This window comes from Cebus imitator, unplaced genomic scaffold (assembly GCF_001604975.1).
Source record: "Cebus imitator isolate Cc_AM_T3 unplaced genomic scaffold, Cebus_imitator-1.0 Scaffold294, whole genome shotgun sequence".
NCBI classification, from domain to species: Eukaryota; Metazoa; Chordata; class Mammalia; order Primates; family Cebidae; genus Cebus; species Cebus imitator.
The window spans coordinates 2,527,783-2,555,518 of NW_016107609.1; the positions used below are offsets into that span (position 1 = coordinate 2,527,783).

General features: G+C 40.2%; 1 protein-coding gene across 3 annotated transcripts in view; it reads right to left on the reverse strand.

The window, feature by feature from the left end:
• NPSR1 (neuropeptide S receptor 1) overlaps positions 1 to 19,953 on the reverse strand; it is a 179,713-nt gene extending 159,760 nt beyond the window's left edge. For all 3 annotated transcript variants that reach the window (XM_037729120.1, XM_037729121.1, XM_017502228.2), the window contains exon 1: positions 19,612 to 19,953. In XM_037729120.1, coding sequence (XP_037585048.1) covers positions 19,612 to 19,758 — 147 coding nt within the window. In that variant the 5' untranslated portion in view covers positions 19,759 to 19,953. The remainder of the gene's footprint in view (positions 1 to 19,611) is intronic.
• Between the last annotated feature and the right edge of the window lie 7,783 nt (positions 19,954 to 27,736).

Consider the following 27,736-nt stretch of genomic DNA (forward strand, 5'->3'; position numbering starts at 1 on the left):
CATTAATATTTTAAATATACATTCCTGTTTGAAAAAAAAAGAATTGCAAAGCCTTGTATCATGTCCAGCATTTTTTCACAGCCTGGATGGTGCTGGGGGATGATTTATTCCATACTTGTCCAGTACTATGTTGGTCTCTGTTGGACACTTTCATTCTTGAATGAAGAAGGAAGAGAAAAGTTAAACTGCTTGTGATGTTTCTTTACCAGATCGGAAATCCGGGTCTCCGTGGTGGGAGAGGCAAGAATGATGCCTGGGAGCAGCCAAAGGAGGAGGCAATGGTGGGATGTGAGGAAGACAGTAGATACAGGACTGTTTTCCATACTGAGGCTCTGTCTTCACCTTCGCCATCCATGGTCTTGCCCAAGTTTACTTAGCTGTCCACCTTCCTTTAACTGGGAGAATGTGCTGGCCACAATCCTCTTCTGTGAGGTCTGTAGCAATCAGTGAACTTCCCACAGAAATTTGTTCATTGGAGGTGGCTCCAGCCTCAGTGGGCTGGACTCTGTATAATGGAATCCCCCAGGGTTGGTCTCTTTTCTGCTGACGCCCCAGAAAGACCTTTACTTCATGTCAGAGAGCAGAGGTGCCTGTCGGCCCTTCTCTCAGAACATCTTACCTGCTCCATACCTCCTGGACATGCCTCCGGTTTTCCAGCAGGTGGAAGGGAATAGGGAAGGCATCAACCTTCCCTATTTTCTACTTTTGATATGGAAGTCTTTTCAACTGAAATTACATTCTGACAGCCTTTTGGATGAGAATTGAAAAGAGAAAACATTAAGTGAACTCAGGATAGTTTTGCATTGGAAGTCAACATTACGTTTCCAGACTCTCTCTCTCTCTGTTCCCCTTTCATTATGTAAGTAAAGGCAGGCTGTGTTTCCAGAAAATCAATGCTGAAGTGGGACAATGGTTTGCTTTGCACAGATAGTCGGCATTTTTGCCCAGCAATGTTTACATTTCCAGAAATGAAGTTTCTTTCTAATGGAAGAGGCCACTGGTCCCCAGTGGGCAGTAAACTGCTTTCTTCATCTTTGTAGAGTACTGTCAGAACCGAGGGATCCAGTCTCTTCAAAGTAGTCTCAGGGCTCAGATCTGCATTGTTGAAAGTTCAGAGTGACAAGCACTGTATATCAAATCACCCTGGTTTGATGTGACAGTGTTGGAAGTCAGCCTCTGGGGCTGGTGAGTCAGTGATCGCTTGGATTGGGTTTTTTTTCTTGGACTGTGCTTTGGGGTGGTAAGTCTAAGGAGCTCTGTAAACAGGTTGGGGTCTATTTTCCCTCAATTGGCTGATGTCTAGAGGGCAGGCTGAGCAAGTTCTATAAATTATACCCTCCCCGCCTCCACATCTATTGGAGTTTTCTATTGGAAGATAATCTCACCTTACTTCATAGGCTTTAGGACACTTCCGGACGTAAGAAGCACCCCCTACCTCACAAATACTTTCTGGGGTCTTCCTAAGAGCTGTGTTTATTTATCTGTTTATGAAATTATCTAACATCTATTAATAGTCTACCATATGCCAGACACGGTGTAAGGTTTTGGTGCTACAAGAGAATAAAACATGTTGAGTGTGTAAGTTATACTCAGTCAAGTTTAAATCCCATTTCACTGACTACTACAAGGGTCATTAAGTATGAAAACACTCAGCTGCATGCTGTTTTATTCACAGCCTTATTATGAGTGCAGGTCCTCCTCCTCACCCACAGGCACACAGAAACACACACAAATCCTAGGATAATTTGGAGAGTGATAGTAATGGGGATTCAGGAAACAATTTCAGAGGAGTGAGAATATGCACAACCAGGTGAGCCTCATGGAAGAAAAGCTGATAGGCTTTGAAATCAACCTGACCTAGACTCAGTCTCTGCTGCTTGCTGGTTGTGTGATAGGTTGTAAGTGATAAACTATCTGACCTTTTTATTGGTAAAATGAGGATGAAGACAAAACCTATATCTCAGGATAGTTGTGACAGGTAGATAAGATGATGGAGATTTTTAGATCAGTGCCTGTTACATAGTAGATATGCAGTGAAAATGGGTTTATCTCCTTCCTTAGGTTTGTGGACCACATACACACATTTGAAGGGTGATAACTAACTCACTACCTTTTCAAAGTGGTGCTTGAATTCACCCTGTTCATCCTGCTTTCAGCACAGTTACTGGAATTTCACTGAGCCTAAGAAGCACTCTCCCTACCCACCCCCCACCACACTGTGCTGTTGGTGTCCCAACACCATCCCCAAACTATTGCAGAATATAGTTGGGCATAAAATGCCCCCTAGTGGTGATGTGAGGCAAAATTCCAGCCAGATGGTCAAATACTGAGTGGAAATAAGAAGTGTCTTTAAAATGTTTCAATAACTAAAGATTGACCTGTTCTCAGCTCAATTACATGGTTGGTGGCACATGACTGACTGGCTTTTAACCTCAAGTTAACCAAGGTACATAATGACATCAGTCCTCTGGAGCCTTGGAGAATTGCAAACTGGGATTTTGAGAGATGAATTACAGGTTCCTTTGATGATGGTGGTGCTGCCACAGGGCGGATATCTGGGCTGTGGCTCCATAAGACATGCTTACAGAGCCAAAAGGATGCCCATGTTGGCAGGCACTAAGTCTGAGTCACAACTCCGGCATCTGTCTGGTCCATAGAAAGTGCTTAATAAATATCTGTCAGATGGAAACATAGTTGATAACAAGTGCAAGGATGCTTACAAGAATCACAGAAAGGTCATTTGAAATGGGAATTATCTCAGGAAATAGAAGATATTAGTTACTGTAGTTGATTCTGGATATGTCAGGCTAGTCTGGATTTATCCAGATCCAAGGAATAATGATCCCCTTTTTCAGTGAGGTGCTGGAAACTGGAAGACAAAAAGCCTAACTATCTTTAACAATTGTAGGGTGAAAGGGAACTAAATAATTTGAGTGAATCACTTTAATCCAGTATATGACCTACTGAGTTTGTAACGTATATGGTAGCTGCACAATAAATGATTTTAATTGATTGCCATGTGCCACACATCATTTGAGAAGCCTTACATATTGCTCACTTAACCATCAAAACCTGACCAACAAGATACCACTGTCCTCAATCTTATAGGTAGGGAAATGAGGCTCAGAGAAGTTACTTACCTGGGTTACTGGCTCATTAGGTGATGCAGATGGGATTTGAATGTCGCTTTGCTTAACTGGAAAGACCATGCCCTGCTTACTGTCGTATTTTTCTGCCCCAATTTTGGCTCAGAGATAGTGAAGTTGCCTCATTTACTTTCAATTTTCCAGGGGGAGACAAATCTTCATTTTCTTTCCGAGCCAAAACTTGTCTGAAGCTGGGTTTCCAGGGTTGGGTTGGATTCATGACTGTCTTCCCCAGGAGTGAGCGTAGGGTCCATGCATTGGAGGAATGGAGGGACTCTATAGCAACATGTGGCCTTCACACGACAGTAGTGATAAATGTCACACAGGATGCAGCTATGTCAGCTATCCTGGGGGTCACAAAGCTTACAGTGCCCTCATGTTTTCAAAGTTTTTCTTAGGAAGGTTGTTATGTATGTGATGTTGAAGATGAATATCTTCAACACAGGAAGCAGCAAATATCTTCTATTTGACAAGATAGGAAATAAAGTATCAGAAAAACAGTTTCAGTGATTTGGTGTCACTTCTCACTGAGAAGGCAATGAAATGCTACTCCCCTGTCCCTGAGACTTGTGTGGCTTTTATCATTCACAGCACCAGGCTCTGAGTCTACTCACAGCCTCATTAACTTGCTTAGGTGAATTGGTAATATCGAGTGCAAATATCGAAAATCTCTAATTTTATTAGAGATCAGTCACAGTATAACACAGAGACATACATGGGCACCTGATTTTGTGAAACAGGTAGGAGCAGATAGCAAAATTCTGTGTTCCTGAAGCTGCTTAATTGGACTTGGAGAATGAGACACATTGTGAAGATGTGGTGACCCCTGGGCAGTAACCGGACAATTGGTAATCGGTCATTCAGGAGGTCATTCCAGCTTCTTCCCTTATCTTGTCCCACCTTGTCAAGGTCAACAAGGAGGCCTGAAGGTAGGACTGGGCTCATTCAGGAGGGTCTGCCATCCTCCCCAACAGCCATCCCCTTCTGATGATGCCCCTTTTTAAAATCTGTCTCTCTTCCACTCCCCTGCCACCAACTCCCAAGTAACTCAGCTGGGAGGCATGCTTGCAAATACAGTTGAATTATTGTCATCATGACCTCCTGTTGGCATTCACATTTTCTAACTGTTTTACTATGAACTATGGGGATTCCATCCCAGATTACCGAGGATTGTTATCGTTTATAACAATTATGAAAACATGTATGACAAGATTTTTAAATCAATCACAAAAACATAAGAAAGCTGTATAATGCTACATATAAATTTGGTTGTTAGCTCAAGTTTTAATACCATTGTAAGGCTTTTCATATCACTTTAACAAGGGTCTAGAACAGGGATGGAGACTGCACCCTTTGCAGTGCCTCTAAACCTGTCTGGAGACTGGCAAGACAAGCTGACAGAGGCCCCCTGCATGAAGAATAGAGTACGTGGATGAGATGGGACGTGCAGTTTAAGCCTAGACCTGTTGAACTGTGGATCACGATTGTCCAAGTAGTTGTGAACTGAGAGTCATTCTGTGAACTCCCATGTAGTATACCAGAGGGATTTACCCTGAGGAGAGCGCCTTGGCTTACATGTTGGTGTAGTAATGATACTCAGGCCAGAAGTGGGAAGCTGTCCTGAAAATCATGGAGCTGGAGACATGATTATATTGGTTTGTAATCTGGTATGTAATCAAATTCCATAAACATTTTTGAGAATCTAATATCAACGTTCAATATACTTTGGGGATATAAGAGAGGCTAAGACGAGGAGAACCTCTAGTCTGATGGTGGAGGCAGTTATATTGACTAAAATTTTCATTGTGAACTTCTATGATAAAGGTGTTGTAGAAACCCAAATAAGGAACATGCACTAGAACTTTGTGAGAGGCTGGATATACCAACCGTGGTTGGTCAATGGGTATATCCTAGAGAGACTGTTATGTGAGCTGAGTCTGAAACAATGAGTAGAAGTAGCCGAACTAAGAAGCAGGGTGCCTGCCAACAGCATAAGTGACAGCAGAGGGAGAACTGCAGGTTAGTGAGGACAGATAGTGGCCATCCAGGCACTTTTGAGGTAGTAACAGCAGGAAAAGGTTTGCAATGAGAAGCTGGAGCTCAGTCTAAAAGCCAATTATTTTAATAATGGGACAAGGTACAGGGCCTGCGTCATTGCCCTAACTTAGAAGAATGTGCTGTCAAGAGGAGAGACTCCTGTCCATCTGTGATCTTCAGTTGCTTTTGCCTGAATTGCCTTTGCCTTACCTCTCAACACCATCATTACAAGTGATGGAATGTAATACTAGCACCTTCAGACTGGGACTGAACAGGAAACCAATTCAGTAGACTCCGGATCACTGCCTAACATTGATTTCTTAGTTAAGTCTCCAGGACCTGTTGAATAACTGCATTAGTCATTTCTACTCTGACCTGAAAGGCATACTTATTGGTTTGGAGTTTTCATCATCGGTACCATGGGTCGTAGATCACGTTTTATTAACAATGTTAATCTCCCACATCCTAAGTGTTCCCATTTCAATCAGGACTTGGCACGTGGGACTGCATTTGTGTTACTTTCAAATTCAGTGTTCTGGTTACTGATGAATCCTTGAATTTCACCAGAAACAGAAATGCCAATGTTCTGCATTCATTTTAGTGTGAATCTCTTCTTGAGATTTGTTCTTGGATCACAAGGACTTCCAAAGTAACCACTAATAGCATATATTGAAAGTTTTGAAACAATTAAATTCTGGAATTCCATTTAAATTCCCATAATATAGCAAACCACAGATGTTAAAAATCATTTGGAATCCTACTGGGCTTCAAATCTACGCAGTAATTAATATTTGCTGAATAAACGAATGAAATGTCGGCTATGTAACAAGAACTGAGATTAACATTTAAATTGCTGTTTAAGCTCTAGACTCTTGAAATACAAAAAACTAACATTTGAGTAAATTAAGTCCAAATCTTTACTGTGTCGTAGAAACCAAAGTAATTACTATATAATAAAAATACCAAGAATGTGTTATTCCTGATAATCTACATAATTAAAGTAATAAACCTACAGGAATTTGTTTTCTGTTCTGGAGGTGCTAATAAAAAGTGAAAGTGTCTGAGAAACTTTCCCCTGAAGATCCACCTTGGCTTGAACCTGATACTTAAAATCCACCTGGGAGGCTCAAAAATCAAGTAGCTGAAAGAAACTAGGTGGAGTGAACACATGGATGAGCAGAAGCAGATGTAAGGACCAGAGAACGGAGCTGAACATCCTGGGAGATGAAAACAGGTAGGCGAGGGGGCATGAGAGAGGCTCCACAAGAGTATTACTGCTACAGAGTCTGGAATTACTACTCTTGCAAGCTTCATTTTTGGTGCAGCTAAGTTGGGTGGTTGGCTAGCAAAATATAAAAGGCTAATAAGTTGGTATGCATTCAATTCATATAGCCAGTCATCTGCTCTGGTTTTCATTTGCTGTCTTATTCCCTTGCCTGCATTTCTAGGTCCCTTAATGTGCTCTCGGGATCGTACAAGCCTCCCTCACTTGGATTCATTTCTGGGCTTCTGCAGAGTAAATAGACTCGTCCTATTTACTCTCATGGAAACACAATGCAGAAAATTTATTTGAGAAGTTGTATGGTGTATCTTACATGGTTATTTTGTTGTTTAGAATAATAAATGTAATATGTGCTCACTCTAGAAAATAAAGTTTTACACAAATACAACATAAAAGTAACCTGCAAAATAACTTTCAGAGAGAATTTCTTACTTTTCCATCTTGTTATTTGTTTCTTCTATATTTTATGAGTATATACAAAACTCAAAATATATTGTATTTATTATGCTTTTAAAAAACTTTAACAGTACACAAAGAGAAATGGCTGTTGTAGTTGCATAATATTCCTTAATATTCCATTCTATGGTTATGTGATAATTTTATTATTCCATTGTCAGAAACTTACATTTTAATAAAGCAACTTAATGCAGTCTTTGTTTCTGTCTTTGAATGTTTCTTTAGTATACTTACAGTATAATCCTACAAGTAGAATTACTAAGCAAAGTCTGAATATATTGTTTAAGTTTGCTGTATATTACCAAAGTGCTCTCCAGAAAAATTGGGTTATATTGTTCTGGTTTACTCTCCTATGTTTCACAGAACTGTTATGTACTTTATATATTATTTTCCTTTAATCTTTATTTGATATGTTTCATATTATGATGCATTGAGTTTGTGTTGTTCAGACCACTAATAATATTTTTTATATATTTTTAACTCTGTATTTAATCTAAAATTGTTTTTATTTTCCATGCCCATTTTTCCATTAGAAATATCATTTATTTTCCCTCAGGGGCTGTTTATATATTAAGGACTTTAATCATGTAATATTTTTTATGTAATTATTGTATATATTATTAGCTATTATATATTTATTTTTATTGCAAATAATATTGTTTCCCTTTAAATTTTTGTTTTTTGGCTTGAATAACACTTGCTTATCCTAAAATTAGTGTCATCATTATGTAATTCTTCTAGTTATTTTGTAAAAATATAGTTCCACAATCCATCTGATTATCTTATAATTTTATATAAGAACCATTACCCACTCACCCTCTACTTTCCTTGCCAAAATATTAGTTCCTTTTTTACTAATTTTGGTAATTTCTTTGTAACATTAACCTTACATATGGACCAGGACTTTATTTTCAGAGCAAACTATTATTACTGATTCATCTGTCAATTATTTTGCTAGCTCTGTAATGCTTTGCTTACTGTGGGTATACATTTATCAATAACTAATAGGGAGACGTATTTCTTCCCCATAGTTGTTTGTGTTCAAATTTCTGAGCTTTTTTCACCTATTTTTTACATAAAACTTTCAAATTATTTAATCAATTTAAAACAATCACATTGAAGTTTTGATTACAATTGTTTCAAGCATTATATGCTAATTTGGGGACAATTGACATCTTCACAAAATTTAATCTTCCTATCTTGAAGCACCACATGTATTTCCATGTATTCTACGTATTTCAGTAATGCTTAGCCTAGAGAATTAATGCTGTCTTAAATTCAAATAGTGCTTTCCAGTTTATAAAGCACTTTCATTTTTTCATGAGCCTCTCAAAAGCTGAGCAGAAGCTCCGACTTGGATATTTAGAGACTATAGTTTTTGTCCTGACTCTACCATCTACCAGCTCTGTAACCTTGGGAGGTAATTTTACCTCTCTGGGCCTCATCTGCTCAAAGGGGTAGTTCTGTTCAGTTATCTGCTAGGTTTTTTTTTTTGTTTTTTTTTTTTTTTTTTTTTTTTCGGGAAAGCACATAAAGTACCACAATATTGCCTTTCATTTTTTATTAAATTATGACTTGTGAATAATGCTCCTTGTGTGAACACTTCGGTTCAATATCTGTATGTGAGTGGAATTCCGAGTGCTGTGGGGCCATCTTGGGTTTGATTCAGAGGCCTGGGTGAATCATGGCTCTATACTGAAGTGTGTGCCATGGTCATTATTAGAGGTACTATTATAATGCTCTGGTCAAATATATTTGGAAAATGTATTTTAAAGAATTAAACAAGTTTCTTTACTGTAAGACTTCTCAGAGAGTTAAATAGGTGAATGCATCCTCTAAGTATATAATGGTGTATAATATATGGTGCTTCCGAAGTTCTTTGTTTCACATTCTGCTGACAACTGCTGAAGAAGTCTCATAATTAGAGTTCTGTGGAACAGCCTTTGAGAATTTCTAATATGGTAGAAGGAGCATGCGCCTTAGAACCATATCTGGGTTCAAATTTTTGGATTATTAACTATTTTGTGGTCTTATCTTCTCAGAGTCTCACTTTTCTTCTCTCTAAATCAAAAAGAATAATGCCTGTCTCAGAGATTTAGGAGTTGCATTAGGCATCACTGAGCACCAATATTCCCTGCCTTTCCCAGAGGGAGGATTATGCTTCTTTGTTCTGCTGATATCAGACTTGACCAGGAATCGTGAGCGGAAGTCATATGTGTCATTTCTGGGCCAGTGAATAGTGAGCGGAAGTCATATGTGTCATTTCTGGGCAGAAGCTTATGAGAACCAGGGCAAGGTTCATTATTCTGTATCTCTCTAGCTCTTTCTCTCCTGACTCTAGTATTAGGGAAGGCTGTGTTGACATGGAGCTTCCATCAGCCTAGTTCCCTGAGAGATTACAATACACAGAGGCCCCCTGTTAACCTGTGATGGACAGGGGACATGAGTAGGAAACATGGAAACATTATGATTTAACCCACTGAGAATGTCGAGTTACTTGTTTCCTTAGCATAAACTAGCTTAACCTGATTAAGGAACGAATATACCAAATCAACAGAAAAGACAGAATGGCCTGGCAGAGTTGCATTCATTACATTATTCTAAGTTTTATTTTAGGCTAATAGTTTCTGTGTTCCTGAATACTCTTTGCATTTTTATCTTAACCAAGGCCAAAAAATCCTCAAAAGGGACTAAATGCATTGGAAAGGGAATAAATTTATGCTTAGTCAAAAGAATATCTTCTATTTGCATGGATTGTTCTGTGTTGCCAAAGGTTAGAGTCTACAATAATAGGTGAAAGAAGAGAAACCTGCATTTGAGCACTCATAATATTCCCTTTCATTTTTTATTAAATTATAACTTGTGAATAATGCTCCTTGTGCCAACACAATATTTATATGTGAGTGGAATTCTGAGTGCTGCAGGATATCTTGGGGCTGATTCAGAGGCCTGGGTGAATCGTGGCTCTAGCCCAGCAGAAGAGTTGTGGGTTCTTTAGGCAACTCCAAGAATCCTCTAGACTCTGCCCTAGTCCCTGCCCCTGACTCTACCAGGGGATGGAGAGTAGGAGTTTATTTTACATTAAGCAAAGGCTTCTTTTAAAATGCAAACAGCCATGGCAGGTTGGGGGGGCGTATTAGAAGAGACATTTGAGGGACAGAACTCAGAACTCCTTTACTTAGAATGGGTTTTTTATTTTTGCTAATATTTGGAATCGGTTTATTGAAGAAAGGAGTTTTAATGAGATAAAAGAGGGATTGTGGAAAAGGGTGAGAAAGAAATGTTTGTTAAAAATTGAGGATGCAAAGTCCAAGCTGAATGCCCTGGTAAGGATGAGGGCAAGCAGATAAGGCTGGGAAAGGAGAGACTTGTGAGAGGGCAGGGAATCTTCATCAGGGTTCTTGTGAGTCTTGTCAAAGTTATGATTACATCTTATTCCTTTACAACCACCTACTCCTGTCTTTAGAAGGAGTCAAGAGTCCCAGGAAGTTTCTTTTTTATTTATCTTTAGCAAAGGGTGACTAGTCTGGGTGGGTGGAGAGTCTTTGAGGGTAGAGAGTCTGGAAAAGTGGAGAATTTGAGTAAATGGAGCAATTAGGAAGGTGGAGAGGCCAGGAGGGTGAAGAAGCTGGATGAATGGAGAGTCCAGAAGGCTGGCCTTCGAGGGTGAAGAGCATCAGTCCTCCCCTACCTCCCACCTTCTCTGGGCTTGGACAGGATTGTCACAGATTAGTAAGCAGAACTCCTCCATGACTACCTCCCTTCTCCTGTCTCTCAAAACTGTTCCTCCCACATGAGAACTGGATCCATTCCTACTTCACCATCCAAGCAGAATGGTGGTCATTGTTCTGAACCCAAAGGAGAAATGCCTAGGGCTAGAGCAGCCCTGTGACATGCTTAGGGTCCCACAGCATAACACCGGCTGCCAAGTCCAGAGCCATGGCTCCAGCTCACATTTTCCTTGGATGTTTTAAGGTGTCAGAAAAGGATATGATTCCTTATGCTTTTTGGAGGAGAATAAAAAAAAAATCTTCTTCTTTAGCCATCATGAATAAATGGGCAAATGTTTTAGGTAGTTTTCTGAGCTGATGTTTTAGAATGCTTTTAGTACTTTTTCATAAAATTATATAAGTGAATGGAATTGTTATTATCTGGAATGTAGAAATCATTTGACAAATGTTAAGGCCCTTTTCTTTGAGAAGGGGGAGAAACTTTTACTTTCTTTGTTACTCAAAACCGTACAATCTAGTCTGAACAGTGTTTATGAGAATCAATTCAACCTCTTTGCAATCTAGATAATAACAGTACAGAAACCATGGGTAGAGCCAGCCTTTGTACCCTCCAAATGTGTAATATCTGCAATGTCTGTTTGACTCTCTGTGGGCAACTTTTTAGGACCTTGGCTTCAATACTATCAACGTCATATTACACTTAGTATTTATATCAATTAGGAAAGTATTCAGCTTAGCAATAGCTTAAACAAAGATTTAATTTTTTTTCCATATAAGAAATCTGAAAATATGTTGCTGCTGAACTCAACTAAGATTTCCTTGGCTTTCTTCTGTGGTCACAAAATGGCTGCTGTAGCTCCATGCATTGTGTCTGAATTCAAGTGGGGGGCGGAAATCAAAATGCCACCTATCTTTTTCCACTTTCATCAGAAAAGGAAAAACCTTTGTTAGAAATCTCAGAGACTTCCAATTAAGCGTCCCAAACTGTGCTGCCTTTAACTACAAGGGAGACTAGGACAGTGAATACTTAGCTGGGAAAGTGAGATGGCAATTGAAATCAAGTATTATTTCCACCAAACGGCATCCTCGGTTACAGAAGCCTATTCCTTTTCCCTTTCCCTTCTCCAGACTCATATAGTGCCTCCACTCACCATCCCACTGGTGCTCCCCAAAATCCGATAGCATCATCATTATTCTCATCAGTACTAAATAATATATAACATGGCTTACTATGATGTCAGGAATTCCCTAAATTATGGCACCTATAAATTCAAGCCAAATGGGTAGTGAATAAGGATTAAGACTCCATCTATCTAAATTCATTCATATGAACTTATTGACATGTTAGCAGTAAACTTGTTTTACAGATTATTTCTTGAGATACTCTTTCATTCAACAACACATTTATCGACCTTTTATCTGCTCTGTGTCAGTCACCATACTAGGGAGAGTGGACTTAATGGTGTCCCTAAATAACTGACATCTAATCTCTGTGTGTGTGTGTGCACATGTGTGTCTGTCACTGTATTTGTATGTGTCCATGTGTAGGTGCTCATGGCTGTGTATGTGTGGGGGGATGTGTAGGTGAACAAGCATGTTAAGAGAGGAACCGTGTTACACGGAGATTCGAAGTGCTTTAGGAGCACAGAGGTTGATGATGCTGGACTACTAAATGATTCTGAAGGCTTCCCAGAAGAGGAGGCAAGTGAGCTTAGAGGGCGATCAGAAGAAAAAGATGTGAGAAAGGCATTTCTAGCAAAGGTAAACAGGACCTTGTATCCTCGGACTATGGTAAGACATTCAAATCAACATAGTCCAGGATGTGAAGAGAGAAGAGAAGATGATTGGGGTCAGTATGTGAAAGGCAAATAGGCCATGCCCAAGGATTTGGGTTTTATCTGCCAGAAGGCAAGGATCAAATCTTTAAAGCCATGCATTATGTTCCCCAACCTGGGGGCGTTTCTCTTGCCCATCAAAGTAACTAATTCTTGCCAATAGAACTCAGTCAAAGTCATATGTCCTTTCAAGCCACAGCCAACAAGAGAAAGTTTGTCATCTCCCCTGGAAGCCACTTGTTCTAGAAGATACAGCTACAAGTTGACCTGTTTCCTACTGTGATGTGAGGGAACAATAAACCTCTGGTGTGTTACACCACTGAGATTCGGAGTTTGGTTTTTACTGTTGCAGAGCTTAACCTATCCTGACCAAAATCAGCTCAGAATCCCCTTTCTTTTCTTTCTTATTTTTATTTTATCTTAACTTTTAGGAAGTTTACACCTTTAACTTCTCTCAGACTTTAGTTTCATATCTGGTTAAAGAAAAAGAATGCTATTTTAAATCTCCCTAGAGCTGATGGGAGGTTCAAATGTGATAATGTGAAATCATATTGCAAACTGTAAAGTGCTGACAAGAGCAATAGATCTATCATTTCTAGGCAACCATCAATATTGCCTAAGTGGGCAAACAAGAACCTTGATTATTCCTTACGACTTCCTCATGACCTTGGGTGATTTTGCCATCTGTGGCCTGGAAAATCTTTTTACCAAAGAAGCCACTTCTTTCTTTCTCCAGATAGGGCATAATTTGCTCTTTCTGCAAATAGCCTTTCATGTTGTGGGCCATTAAGTTTGCCTAGATAATAGCGAGACATAATATCAGGATGATAAAGTAAGAAATAGAATTTTTCCCTCTATATCTCTCTCTTATTCTACATTTTCATGGTCTTAAAAAAAAAAAAAAAGAAAAAAAAGAAACAGCTCAATTTACCACCATTGTTTGAGGACTACCTGCGTATTAAAGCTGCCTTGAAGTGCCTCCACCTGCAGTGGTCTCTCAGCATTTTCCAATACTTCATTACAGATAATGCTGCCTCCTCACCTCTCAGTAGTTGTCTTGAGAAAAGAGTGGAATGACGAATTCCTGGGACTCTAACTGTGAATAATGAACGCTACTGTGGGCCGCTTGCTGTTCTTTAAGGCTGTACAAACATTCTGTCACTTAACTTTTTACAACAACTCTCTAAAGGCCATGAAATTATTAGCTTTGTTTGTTAGACGAGGAAACTGAGACACCCATGGAAGTAAATTACCCAAAGTCCACTAGATGTAAATTACTCCACTAGATGGTGGTGGCACTGGGATTTGACCCCAGCAGTCTGGCTCTAAAGCCTGCTCTCTGAGCCACGCTACCTCACTGAAATGATGGAGAAAGCTCCAAAGCCTGAGTTTACTTGGGGCACTGAGAAGTCCAGAGAGAAGCTCAGTTTTCTTAAGAGAAACCGGGTTAGATTTCGTATCTACTCGAGTGTATGGCTTGAAACATTCTTACTCACTTCATAAGCAGGAGATTATTTCAAGGATGGCAGAGTGACGTTGTGAAACATGAATGGATGTGCTTCTTCCCACTTCTTTGACACACTGTCCACCAGCCCAGGCAGCCCCACTGCTCTGAGTGCACTCTTTATTCCATCAATGCAGACAGAGAAGCAAGTCAGCACCACGTTTTCGAAATACCTCATCAAGGCTATCTTAAACAGCTGGAGGAGAAATGGCGTTTTCTGTTGCAAGAGGGTGTGACTTTTGAGCATTCAGAACAGAAAGCTTGGAATAATAAATTTGGAGGGACACCGTGTCATCAGTTTCCCCATGACAGAGGAGAGGCTGAGGGAGATGGAAGGGCTAGATGGTGCAATAGTGGTGTTGGATACCAGGGGAGATGTGAGACAACTGAGACAATGACAAATGGGTATTGGATTGCCCCCTCCAAGGGCTAGCAGGAGAAAGGGGAGGAAGAGCGAACAACTGGTACATTTGGGGAGCACAGGACTGGAAGGGTGCTGAGGTCCACTTACTGTGTAGAGACCAGGGAAGGACAGTCTCCCAGATTTTGCCATGTATCATGAGGTGGGAGTTGTACAGTGCAGATGGCTACATGGCATGAGAGAGGGCCAGAGACACTCCATTGTGTTTTCTGCAGCCCAGAGTTGGGAGCAGTCAAACTTTCTATTCCTAGTAAGGAGGCAGAAATTTATTCAGGACTGAGAGAGGGGATTCAAGCACACTGTACCAGGAGAGAACGTGCCCAAGGGCTACTACCCCAGAAAGCAGTGTGGGCCTGACACAGGTCGGCCGGCAACCCAGATGAAAGTCCAGAACGAGGAAGACCACATCTGAGGGACAGAGGAGACTTGTTTCAGCTGATGCCAACTTGCTCAGATCCCTCACTAGATCAAAGTCCCTTCACCTCTTATCCCCCCACATCCCCTCCCCCAAAGAGAGAGGGGGGAGAGGGGAGGGAGGAGGGGGAGTGGGGAGAGAGAGAGAAACACAATACAGAAGCAGTGCCCTTGGAGATAGAGGCCTTCCCAAAGCCAGAAATTGTGAAAACTCTTCCTGAGCTGAAAAGCTCTGCAATGACTGGATTTATTCTGAATTCACTAAGATACTAAGATTATGCTTCCTGCCATCAGATGTATTAGTAATGCAAAGAGAAATTTAGCTGAGGAAGATTTCCTTTTCAAATACTAGAGTCTACAGTTTGGAAATTACATGCCATCCTCAGCCTTTCTCATTTGCAGGGGGTGAAATTTGACACACTGCACAGTAGAGTTTACCCAGAGTCAGGGATTGGAAAGCGAAGCGCTAGGTCTGGGTAGCAGAACAGGCAGGAAGGAATAATATCTTTAATAATGATTTAACTGAGCAAAACTAGTAGTTAATTCCCTTAGGTACAGCCACAGTATTCAACTGTAGAAACTCAAATTAAACAAACTGAGCGAGACTAATTAGAAAAAATTTAAAAATGCATGATTTAAATGTAAGACCCCTTGTTACAAATTGCAGGAGATGCGTTAGGAGGTTGTGACGTGAGGGATTCTGGATTCCAGGAAGGGCATCACCGACACTATCCTGGGGCCAGGGCAGGGAGAACAGCAAGCCCTGGAAAGGTGTGAGGCGTTGAGATGACAGTCATAGGTGAAAAAGCCAGTACTTAGTAGGTAGAATAAGGTCTTAGAAATGAGTTGCCAACCGAAATGTAGTGAAAACAAGCACAGTCTACCTAAGTCTTAATTTGAGCTCTGCAAAAGCAGTGTGAGATAATTGGGACGTGCACTGAGTTGAAATTTGCTTTTGTTATATTAATGGAGGAAGAGTGTGTTAAGAAAATTAACAGTAAGACAGCATGGCAGGGAGGGTGTACAAACAAAGGGAACAAACTGTGTCCAATCACCCTGAAGCACTTAGAAGAAACCATTAACGTATAAACAATAGACTAATCACATATCACTGGTAACTACCCACGGAAGGAGGCACTACAAAAGATTGTTATTATGTGATATTTAACAGTCTTGGTTCCGTTTCTCCCCTCACCTATGAGTAATAAAACCAAGTTTTATTCACATTATTTTGTAATTAAGGTAATTCACTAATTCAGACAGGTCTCCCTTCCAGTTACTTCTAATTAGGTTTCTCATTATTAAGAATCAGAGATTCAGGAAACTGCTGGTGAATTCACCGGCAAAATTAAGGGCTTTCTGTGTGAAGAATTTTGTATTTGCCTTGCATTTGGACAGCCTTATATTCAGATACCTCATTCATTTTCTGACAAATGGGTATTGGATTTGTCTAATACCCATTTTTCAGTTCCCAGAATCTACCAGAAGTTTTCAAGCTAGTTCCCATTCCCTTGAAAACTTCCGGTAGATTTCTTGAAGCCCATATAATCCCTTAATTCCAAGGTCTAGGTCTTGAGAAGGTGAGCTGGATGTGATCTTGAAAGTACAAGAAATTGGAAACTGTGAAGGGAGCCAGGGGCTGAGCTGAGAATCTTGAACCCAAGACCACATAGGGCTAGTTACGCAAGGCCCATGTAGAGGATGGGATGGGTGAACCCACTCCAGACCTCCCTGCTCATTTCCAAGAGCCTAACATGCTTAGGAAGGCAGAGTAGGTTAGAGTGGTGGGAGCAGAAGCTAAAATTCTTCTGGGAGGTGGGAGGAAGGAACAGGCTCTAAGCCTGTGAAGGAAGTGCCAGTAAGATCTAGACAGGGATGTTTTGTCTCCTTCCGAAAGGGCTTTGGGGTTCAGAGGATAAGAACTAGAATGTGAGATGGGAAACTAAGTCAGAAGCCCAGGTATGTGGACTGAGCAAGACAGCTGAGACAAGACAAGGCTTCTGTGTGCTACAGATGGATTCCCCAAGGCTAGACCACCTACTGGTACCAGCTCATGGTGCCTCAGCTAATTCCATACCCCAGCCACTGGAATCTAGAACTGACCTGGTCTCATTGTCTTTGAAATGGATTAGGGACAAATTGAACAGGCTTGCAGACAGGGACCTGGGTGAGAATAGAGACCGGGCAGGGTAGGGGCTGAGGGGTGGAATCGGGGTTAATGAGAGCCCCCACCCATCTCTGTCACAGTGAATACAAGCTTTATCATGCTTATTTGACAAAATGTTGGTAGTTGACAGAAAAAAAAACACACCACACTTTAAGTCAATGTTTGTTGAGTATGACTAGCGTAGTGGTAGGTCCTGGGAGAGAATATGAAACAAATATAAGGCATTCCTTTTACTCAAGGAGCTTGAGGACTCTAACACGTTCACCCAACACATATGGAAACAGTAGTTTAAGACAGAGTTGCATTCAGTCACAAGAAGGGAGGTATAGTCTGTGACACTAATGAAGCTCAGGGAGGGGTGAGTCAAGGAGGGCTTCATGGAAGAAGCAACCCAAGCTGAGCTTTAAAGAGTGGATAAAATTGAGATAAATAGATGAAGATGGAAGGCAGGTCCAGGGGGAAAGATACACCATGGATTGTGAGAATTAGATGCTTCACAGAAAGTCACTTGCTAAGTCAGTCTTGCTAAGACTCTTGGCACCAAGAATGCCCAAAACAAATGAGATGTATGGTTGTTGCTATTACTGTTATTTTTGTGACTTTTACTGTTGTTGCTATTTTTGTTTTTATGCTTTTTTTTTTTAGTGCTTTTAATAAAGGCAATGAGGATTAAAGGGATACATTTGGGAGACAGCAAAAGGGGCATGGTTTTGAACTTCTTCTCCAGAAGTATGTCGGATAAAATGAATTGCAGTGAACAAGGGCGTGCATCAGAACTATTTCTGTACGAACAATGCTACCAAATTGCTTGTGCTCAAAGGGGATCATAGAAAAAAGTTACTAAGAAATGTAAGCTAAGTTCTCACAAATACCACCACTCATCACTGTGTAACTAATAATCACAGTGTTTGTCAATACATGTCTCTCAAATAATGAATCTGAGCATTCTAAGCTCCTGGCCAGACACAATTCCTCTCTGCTTTTCTCTTTGTCCAGTGGTCCAGCTGTTTTGCTGCAAATGTATCAATAGGAATCAGATAAAGACGCTGTGATTCTCTTTAGTGTCTGGTGATAAGGTTGCTAGGATAGAGAGGACAAACACTTATAGAGAGCAAGGCAGGATTTGTTTGTTCGCATGTTCCAAACATCCCTGTAGGTGCTGTATTCAAAAAATGGCAAATGGGACTTCAGCTGAGATTGATTCTTGCCTGAGTCTCAGAATAACCACCTTATTGCTGATTATTATCCCCTTTGCAATGGAGGGCCTGTCTCCATTCTGCTTGCTGTTGTGTTCTAAGAATATCAAAGAAGCCACTCAGGCAGCAATACTGAGTGGAGTCCTGTGCTTCCTGGGTGCACAAAGCCTGACAAGACAGACTCTCTGGGTCTGCAGGCTGATTTTATAGAGGGGATTATTCAGTCATCATTAAGTGGCAACAAACTCTAATTTCACTTTCCATGCTACATCGTGGAGCTGTGCAGCTGGGCTATGTGTATGCATTAGGAGGTGATTCCAAGGGACGGGGTTTCACTGCAGCCATTGGAGGAGTGATTTGCTCAGGCTCTGCTTTGCTACAGGGTCTTTAAAGCCCTTGAAGTGTAAGTTTGACTCCTGGGACAGCTCTCTACTGAAAGTTTTATTCTGAATATTCACAAATATTCACACACTTCCGGTAGGGAGTTGGATGTTACAGTAATGCTTCCTCGTTGTGTAAAAACCAAGTCATTTCAAGAACATACAGAGGATTAACCACAACAGCAAAACCCAATAAAGCAACAACTAGAATCTTCTCAAAGTATTTTTTTCTTTAGTGAAAGGGACCAGTTTGAGACCTGTGAATTATTGCAATGACTAAACATATCATTAGGCAGGGAGTGAAATAACCTGAAAGCCAAGCATTCTGATGCAAGAAGCAGGAAACTGTTGTTTTCCCAGATGCGTGGTTCATTTCTGTCCACAAGATCTTATTGCAGAATAGGAAACAATACAGTATTAGCTTAATGAGGATCCTTCCTCAGCGTGGCCCTTGGATACTTTGAAGGTGAAACTCACCAAACTCTGTCTTCTAGGAGGTAACTTCTTGCAAATAGTGGCATCATCAGCTACCCTCAAAGAAATCTGCTTCTCACTGATGTTTAATGAAAAGGATCATCAAAGAAAGTGTCGTCCTTCCTGCCTTACTCAATGCTGTTTCTCATCACATCAGTCACCGCCCTGGTGACTGTGAGCTTTCCACACCCTTGGGGTTCCTAGCAAAAAACTCACAGCTCTAACCCCTACTAGAAACAGACATTTCAAGTACTGCTACAGGATTAATTAAAAGTGCTTTCACCTGAGGAAAGGGGACGTATCATCCACTCATAAATTTTACTCATGATTCACACATTTCCAGCAGCATCAGAAAGAAAAACACCACCTGTATTCATAAGACGCTATAATCTAGGTCTCTGCACACTAAAGCTTGTTGCTTTAGCACTTCACACTTTTCAAAATCCTTTTTAGTAAAGAATATAAACAATACTCATTCACGATACTGGCTAGGATACTTTGACACTCTTAAGTTCCACCAGTCTCATTATTATAAGTCAGTGTTCAGAGTCAAAGGCAGGAAACTTACCTTAAAGGAATGGTAGAAGGAGCCCCATTCCTTTCCTTCCACCACTTCAGTAAAAGTCCCTGTTTCAGTGCAAGCCACTGGGGAAGAATCCAGCATCTGCATGGTCCCATTGGAATCGAGGCTGCTCTCTGTGAAGTTGGCTGGCATGGCTCAGGCAGGGTTGAACCTTTCTGTCCCTGATCCTGCAGCCGAGTGAGGGTGTCCAGCTCGCCTCCTGAGAGCTGGGCAGCAGCTGCAGCTCTGCTGAGCAGAGGCACAGAGCCCTCCCTGAACCCACCTCACTGAAGAGCTCTGCCTGATGACGGGGAGGATCTACGTGCTGCTTGCTCCTTAGCAATTACCACTGGGTAACCAGCACAGCACAACCCTCATCATCCCACAGTCCCACCCACGGACGGGGCCCCACCCCAAAAGCAAAGTGGAGCCCCCCACAGCCATCGATGTGGCTCCCTGGATGGGACCCCTGCTCTGTTGTGCTTTTCCTGACTTCCACAGCAGACCCCCACTTCCGCTGTAGCTTCAACAATACAGAAATTTGGACTAATCGGTAGGTGCAAGAACTCCGGTCATGTTTCCACTTCTGAAATCAAATCATAATTATGCATTTATTTCAGCTGAGGTTGCTTTCTGACTTAAAGATCACTTTGTGATCTACTCTGTCATGTACTTTTATTTCCGTAAATATAGGCAAATACTACATTTGTATTTCACAACCATAATTCTTTCTAGGTGTTCACAGGGCAATTCTCAGAAAAGCATGAGGTCTGTGTTAGTCAATAAGCCACAAACACCTCGTGATATGACTGGGAGGAGCCTGGTGAAGGCTCTTATTGCCTTCAGTATATTCACCTGTTTCTACCTAGGACCAATACTCAGGGCGAGGGTAGAAAGGAGGTAGTATAGCATCGTGGGCACCACAGACAAGGCTAGGCGAGGATATTAAGAGCTGCTCCTGTTTCACACACACACACACACACACACACACACACACACACACCCTACAAAGCACATTTACACATTCTTTCATTCAATTTCCAAACAACCCCATGAGATAGGCAAGGAATGTATCTTTATGTTCTCCCTTATGCTAGCGGAGAGTGGCTCCAACAGGTGAAATGACTTGCCCAAGATCCCACAGCTGCTGGTGTAAATGAGCTGATAACCCATCTCCAGAATTTCCTAGACAGTGGTGCTTTTAGTGTAACAGATTAGTTTGCATCAAATCTCAAATGCCTATGGGGCATGAAGGTAACATGAATGAGGGTAGCAGGCCAGGTCTAGAACAATAGGAACTAAGCTGCTTATAAGACAACCAAGCATAATACCTGATTCCTTAAGCTGAAAGCACTCTGTGAGCCAAACAGATCCAGTCACTGGTTTGTGACAACTGGTATAAGAGGTAGCAGGTTTAGAGGCCACCATTAAAGAACCTGGTCCTATGAGATCTCCTGGGAAAGCTTTATTATGAACCATCCAGCCCCAAGGAGGGCACAGTGCTCTAGCAATGAGAAGGCATTAAGTTTATAATGAAGGGCAGCAAACAGAAGGGAGTTATGCAGAAAACTGGATAAGCTGTGGGTTCTTAAATGGTTAAAACAGGACAACAACTCACTAGCAAAACAAGTGCAGCATATTCCAGCTAACAAATAAGCATGAAAATATGTTCAACCATATTAACAATTAAGGAAAATAAAACAGTAAGAATTTTTACCTATCAGCATAGTAAAAGCTAGTGTATGGCTATTCCCAAGTGGTGACAAGATTGAAGGGAAATGGCTGTGCATCTTCTGTGAGAGTTAGTTGACATGGTAATTTTGAAGAGCAATTCAGCAGTATTTAGTAAAGCTGGAATTACATATCCTCTAATGCACTGTTCCATTTCTAGATCCTAATAATTTTTCATCTCTATCTGGGTTACTTACATGTGCTCAATTCACAGAAATTCTTTGCACTGCAAACTTAAAACACATGCACTTTTCTGTAGGTATGTTTTACTTCAAGAAAATGTTTATAAGACAAAATCTGTGAGGAACTTTTGAAAGAAGGTAGAAGCTGGTTAGGTCACAGTGTGTAGGCGCAGAGTGAGGGAAAGTGGCAGCGTCCATGGACAGAGAATAGGTGGGGAGGGAGAGCTTTCTGGTCGTGTCCTTTTCTTTCCATTCATGATTCAGGTAGATCATTGTTTAACCTGTGGCTACCCAAGAGAAACATTTATGTATCTGTACAAGCAGACATGGAAAGAGATGCCTTTCCAACTCATTAAAGAAACATATCAGGAGCAACCTGAATATTCATAATGTCAAAATCAGTGAATCATCCCAAACTGGAAACCACCCAAATGTCCATCAACTGGATGAATAAATTTTCATGTAGTCACACAATGCAATGAGAAAATGATCTGCAGCCAAAAATAACATAAATGGAACTTACAAACATTAAGCAAAATAATAAATGTTTGTTTTCATTTTTATAAAGTATAACTATGCTTGTTACAATACAGTGGAATATTATACAGTAGTTAAAAGAAATAGCTGTGTACAAGATGACAAACTAACATGGTATAATGTTTAACTTTATGTTTCAGCTTGACAAGGCCATGGAATGCCCAAATAGTTAAACATTATTCTGAGTGTGTCTGTGAGGGTGGCTCTGAATGAGATTACATTTGAATTGGCAGACTGAGTAAAGCAGATTGCCCTCCTTAAGGTGAATGGATCTTATCCATTCAATCAAAGGCCTGAATAGAATAAATAGGGTAATTCTTCTGTGAAAAAGGGAGAAATCCCCCTGTCTGACTACTTTGAGCTGGGACATTGTTTTCTTTTTTTCTGGTTTTTGGACTTGAACTAAAACATCAGTTCTTCTTGAGTCTTGAGCATGCTGGCTTTCAGACTGGAAACATACCACCAGCTCTCCTGGTTCTCTGGCCTTTATACTCAGACTGGAACTACACATCAGCTCTCCTGGGTCTTCAGCTTGCTGCTTGTAGGTCTTGGAACTTCTTAGTCTCTTTTAATTGTGTAAATGATTATTTCATATTGTATTCCTTATAAGACATTTCTCTCTCCCCTCCCTACACACACACACACACACACACACACACACACACACACAGACGTACACATGCATCTCCTATTGCTTCTGTTTCTCTGTAGAACTAATACACATTCTCACCTGAACTCATTTGTAGAAATTCTATAAAAATGAGGGCAGCATTGATGAAATGCAGGACTTAAAGAAAAACCAGAAGACATTTGCTAGAATGGCTTAAATGATAAAGATGGAATATACTACCTGTTGGTGAGGATGTGGAGGAAAAACTAGCATACCCTACTGTAGTGATTCAACTTGGCACAAGCCCCTTTAAAAAAACTGCTCAGTAATATCGTCTACTGCAGAATGTATGCATGCTCTATGACCTAGCAGTTTCACTGCTCAGAAAATACCCAACACAAATCAGCACACATATTAACCAAAAAATGTAACAATCAATATGGCAGTTCTGTTTGTAATAGCCTCCAACTAGAAGCTACCTAAGTGTCCTTCAATAGTAAAATAAAAAAAATAAATTGTGGTATATTCACACAATGAAAAACATACACTAATGCAAATGAATGATGCTGAGACGCTGTTCATTGATTGGACTGATAGGAACCTGAAGGTGTTCCACTTGTGAAAATGCATTGAGCTTTATACACTTATAATTTTTGCATTCTTCCGTGTGTATGTTATACAAGCTTATTTTTTTAAAACTGTGAGAAAATCCTGGAGGTGGATTAGAAGCTGACTGAGTCACGTTTGATAAAGATGGGAGCTTGGATGGGGAAATGGCAACTTAGAGTAGGCAAAGGCAACATGCTATGAACAGTAGATAGGCTGAGAGAGAAGTCTTTTTAGTTGTGTCTTTTTCTGCACACATTGTCCAGGTGGCTCATTGCTTGGCCTATGGTTACACACAGCAGAAACTCTGGGGCCTGGCCTGGAGATGGGGGCTGGGGGTGCACTGCAGGAGCAGGGGAGCAGATCGCAACACATACAGATGGGCAGCCTGGCACTGGGTATTTCTTCTTGTCCATCTGTATTAGGTTGAAATCAAGGTGTTGGTTGGGATTGGGGACTCATCACAGGGTCAACTGGGGAAGGATCTACTTCTAGGTCCTCAGAATTGTTGGCAGAATTCATTTCCTATGACTATGGAACTCAGGGCAGCTTGTCTCTTCAAAGCCAGCAAAGCGGGGAGAGATTCTAACAAGATGAGTACAACACTCTTATGTAATTACACGCACGTCATTGTATATGTCCTGTTACCATTGGCGGAAAGCAAGTCACATAGTCTGCTCACACTCAAGAGAAGAGGTTTATAGAAAAGCATGAAAACCAGGTGTCAGGTATTATGGGGAGGAAGTCACCTTAAAGTCTATCCTCCACACCACTCCATGGGCTAGATGTTTACAAGTGAAGAGGCAGCTTGTGAAAAAGAAGACCCAGGAAGCCCAAGCATGGCAGTTCACAACCATAATCACAGCGCTTTGGGAGGCCAAAGTGTGGGGATCACTTAAGCCCAGGAGTTCAAGACCAGCCTGGGCAACATACATCCCATTTCTACAAAAAAGTAAAAGGAATTAGCTGGACGTGGTGGTGTGCGCCTGTGATCCCAGCTACTCAGGAAGCTGATTACTTGAGTCCAGAAGGTTGAGGCTGCAGTGAGGTGTGATGGCACCACTGTACTCCATCTGGAATGACCTGTGATTCTGTCTCAAAACAAACAAACAAACAAACAAACAAGAAGACCAAGGAAGAATGGAGCTAAGTATTTAAGGCATACCAGCAGGAAATACTGAGTATAAAAGCAAATAGCTGGGAAAACTACTAAATAGATGTTTTGAATGACTAGAGAAAAGAATGAATGAGAAAAAAAGATGAAAAACTCTGAGAAGATATTAAAAGTGACAATATTATAAAAAAAGGGGACAAATAAGGAATATGTGCAATGAATATAGATGTCTGAGCATCTGTATACCAAGTCCCAGTGGGAGAGTTAAAAATCAATGGAAGAGATTGGAAAACAAAATTTATGAAACAGTTTTATTTATAATCCACAAAAATTCCCAAAATTTTGACATGTAAAATTCTTAAGAATAGATTTACAAAAGACAGAAAATATCTCTATAAAACATAGCAGAAGGAAATGAATAAAGACACGAGGAAATGAAGAATACCAGTTCAGGGATTGGAGGACTTGGGATTGCTAGAGATGTCACTCTTTCCCAAATTGATCTATAAACTCAGGAAAATTCCACTAACAATCAAGCCAAGATTTTTAGTATAAATTAAGCTGATATCAAAATTCATACCGAAAGGCAACAAATCTAGACAATCTAAAGCACTTAAAAATGAAGAACATCACTGAAGAGCTTAAACTACATGACTTCAAGATTTCCTGTAAAGCTATAGAATTTAAGACAGTGGGGACTGATGAATAGATAAATGGAACAATACATTTTGCATATGTAAAAATTGATCTCTGTTTATATAGGAATCTGATTCTTGACAGAGGTACCAAAACAAACCAGTGGGGAATAGAAAGTCTTTTCAACAAATAGCACATGCAACTGGATATTCACATGAAAAAGGAAATGATTCTCATCCTGGCCAAAATTAATTTGAAGTGGATCACAGACTCAAAACTATAAGCCATTATAAGAAAGCAGGGGACAATATTTTTACAACTTGGGATTAGGCAAATATTTCTCAGATAAGATGCAGAAAGCAATAATCATAACAAAATTTGATAAACTGGACTTCATTAAAATTAAAATGTTATGATAATCAAATGTTGTTTTGAAAGTACTTTTTTAATGAAAGATGTTAAAATGTACAGAAAATATTGGGAGAAAACATTTATAAAATACATATCTGACAAAGAACTGATATCAAAGATATATCAATAACAATAAAAAGACAAAAAAATTAAAATAGAAAATTAATATAGACACCTTACAAAGGATGATGTGAGAATTCACCATAAGCATTTGTAAAAGCACTCAAGGACAATGGTCTGGGAGATGCATGGTGAGACAACACTACACATTCACAAGAAGGACTTTAAAGTTCAAGAGACTGACAACACCGAAGGTTGGTGAGGATGTGCAGCATTTGAAATTCTCACATAATGCTAGTGGAAGGAAAAAATGGTACCACTGTGGTGGTTTATGTTTATGTTTGTTGATGAAAAACTGGAAAGATTCCATCGGTAGGACAATGGATAAATAAACCAGGATATACCCATACAGGGAAATACTTCTCATCAATAAAAAGGAACAAAGCAAGAATACATGTCACAACATGAATTAATTTCAAAGCCATTAGTCTGAATGAAAAACTTTAAAAACTGCGTATTATATAATTTTGTTTATCTTGAGCCCTAGCATAAGCAAAATTAATTTATGGTCGAAAATTTAAGCATGGTAATTGCATCTGTGGTGTTGGGTATGGGACTGGATTTGGAGGTCGCTGGAAGAGGCATAGAGAACTTTCAGAGTGGTGGTGATGTTCCGTATCTTGGTAGGGGTCTGGGATACAAAAGTGTATGCATCTGTCAAAATGCATTGAATGGCATAATTAAGATTTGTGTATTTTATTGTGCATAATTTTTACTTAAGGAGACAAAATTAAAAATAAACAAATAGTAGTATGCATTTACTTGATGTTCACGCTGAAGCACTTGAGGAGATGTTACTGATGTTTCTGACTTACTTGGAATTGCATTAAACACCTAAAATAATTGTTGGATAGAAAGTTGAATAGAGTGATAGGTCTGTGACAATGCAAAAAAAGATTGATAGAATCTAAACGGTGTTTATATGAATTTTCATTGCATTATTTTTTCTATATGATTGACAATTTTCATAATAGAATATTAGAAAAAATAAGGAAAATTTTTTGAAGGAATAATTATTGAAAATTTGTCAGAATTAAAGGAAGCTGTAAGACTTTACATTGCAAGGATACAGCAGGTGTGAAAGAAAAGAAGAAAAGGAAAACCTAGACAAGTAACAGTACAGTTTAAGGATATCAAGGACAAGGAAAAAATTCTAAACATTTTCGAAGAGAAAAAACAGAACTTTTACAAACAAATAAGCATCATATGGGTATCTGAGTTCTTAATAACAATACTGGATGCAAGAAGATTATTAAATAATGATTTAAAATCTTATATCCAGGAAAGTTCATGTATGAGTATAAAATGATACTTTTTTCACATTCCTGGCTCCAAGATGAACCAGCTTGTTTGTTTGTTTGTTTGTTTGTTTTTGACAGAGTTTTGCTCTTATTGTCCAGGCTGGAGCACAATGGTGCGATCTTGGCTCACTACAACCTCCTCCTCCTGGTTTCAAGCAATTCTCCTCACTCAGCCTCCTGAGTAGCTGGGATTACAGGCACCTGCCACCATGCCCAGCTAATTTTGTACTTTGAGTAGAGACTGGGTTTCTCCATGTTGGTCAGGCTGGTCTGAAACTCCCAACCTCAGGTGATCTGCCCTCCTTGGCCTTCCAAAGTGCTAGGATTACAGGCATGAACCACCATGCCGGGCCATGAACCAGTTTTTTTTTTTTTTTCTGGAGGCAGGGGAGGGATTTTAGATGACCTTGAGAAAAGAATCAAATGATTTTTTAAAGAAATAAAAATATAGGTATGATTTGATAAATCTATTGACCACTAGTATACACACTGCAACCTCTGCCTCCCAGGTTCAAATGATTCTCCTGCCTCAGCCTCCCAAGTAGCTGATATTATTTGGTGACCAAGGCACCCACCACCATGTCTGGCTAATTTTTATAGTTTTAGTAGAGATGGAGTTTCACCATGTTGGCCAGGCTGGTCTCGAACCCCTGACTTCGGGATCCACCTGCCTTGGCCTCCCAAAGTTCTGGGATTACAGGCGTGAGCCACTGTGCCCAGCCTATAAGTACTTCTGTATCTCACTTATATGTTTGTGAAGTCTAAATTTTGATTTCTCCCTAAATTAGCTGGACACTGTCTTTGGGTAGTTGCTTGACTTCTTGATTCTTAAGTATTATATATTTGAGAAATTCCATTATTCAAACTTGACTTTGTAGACATT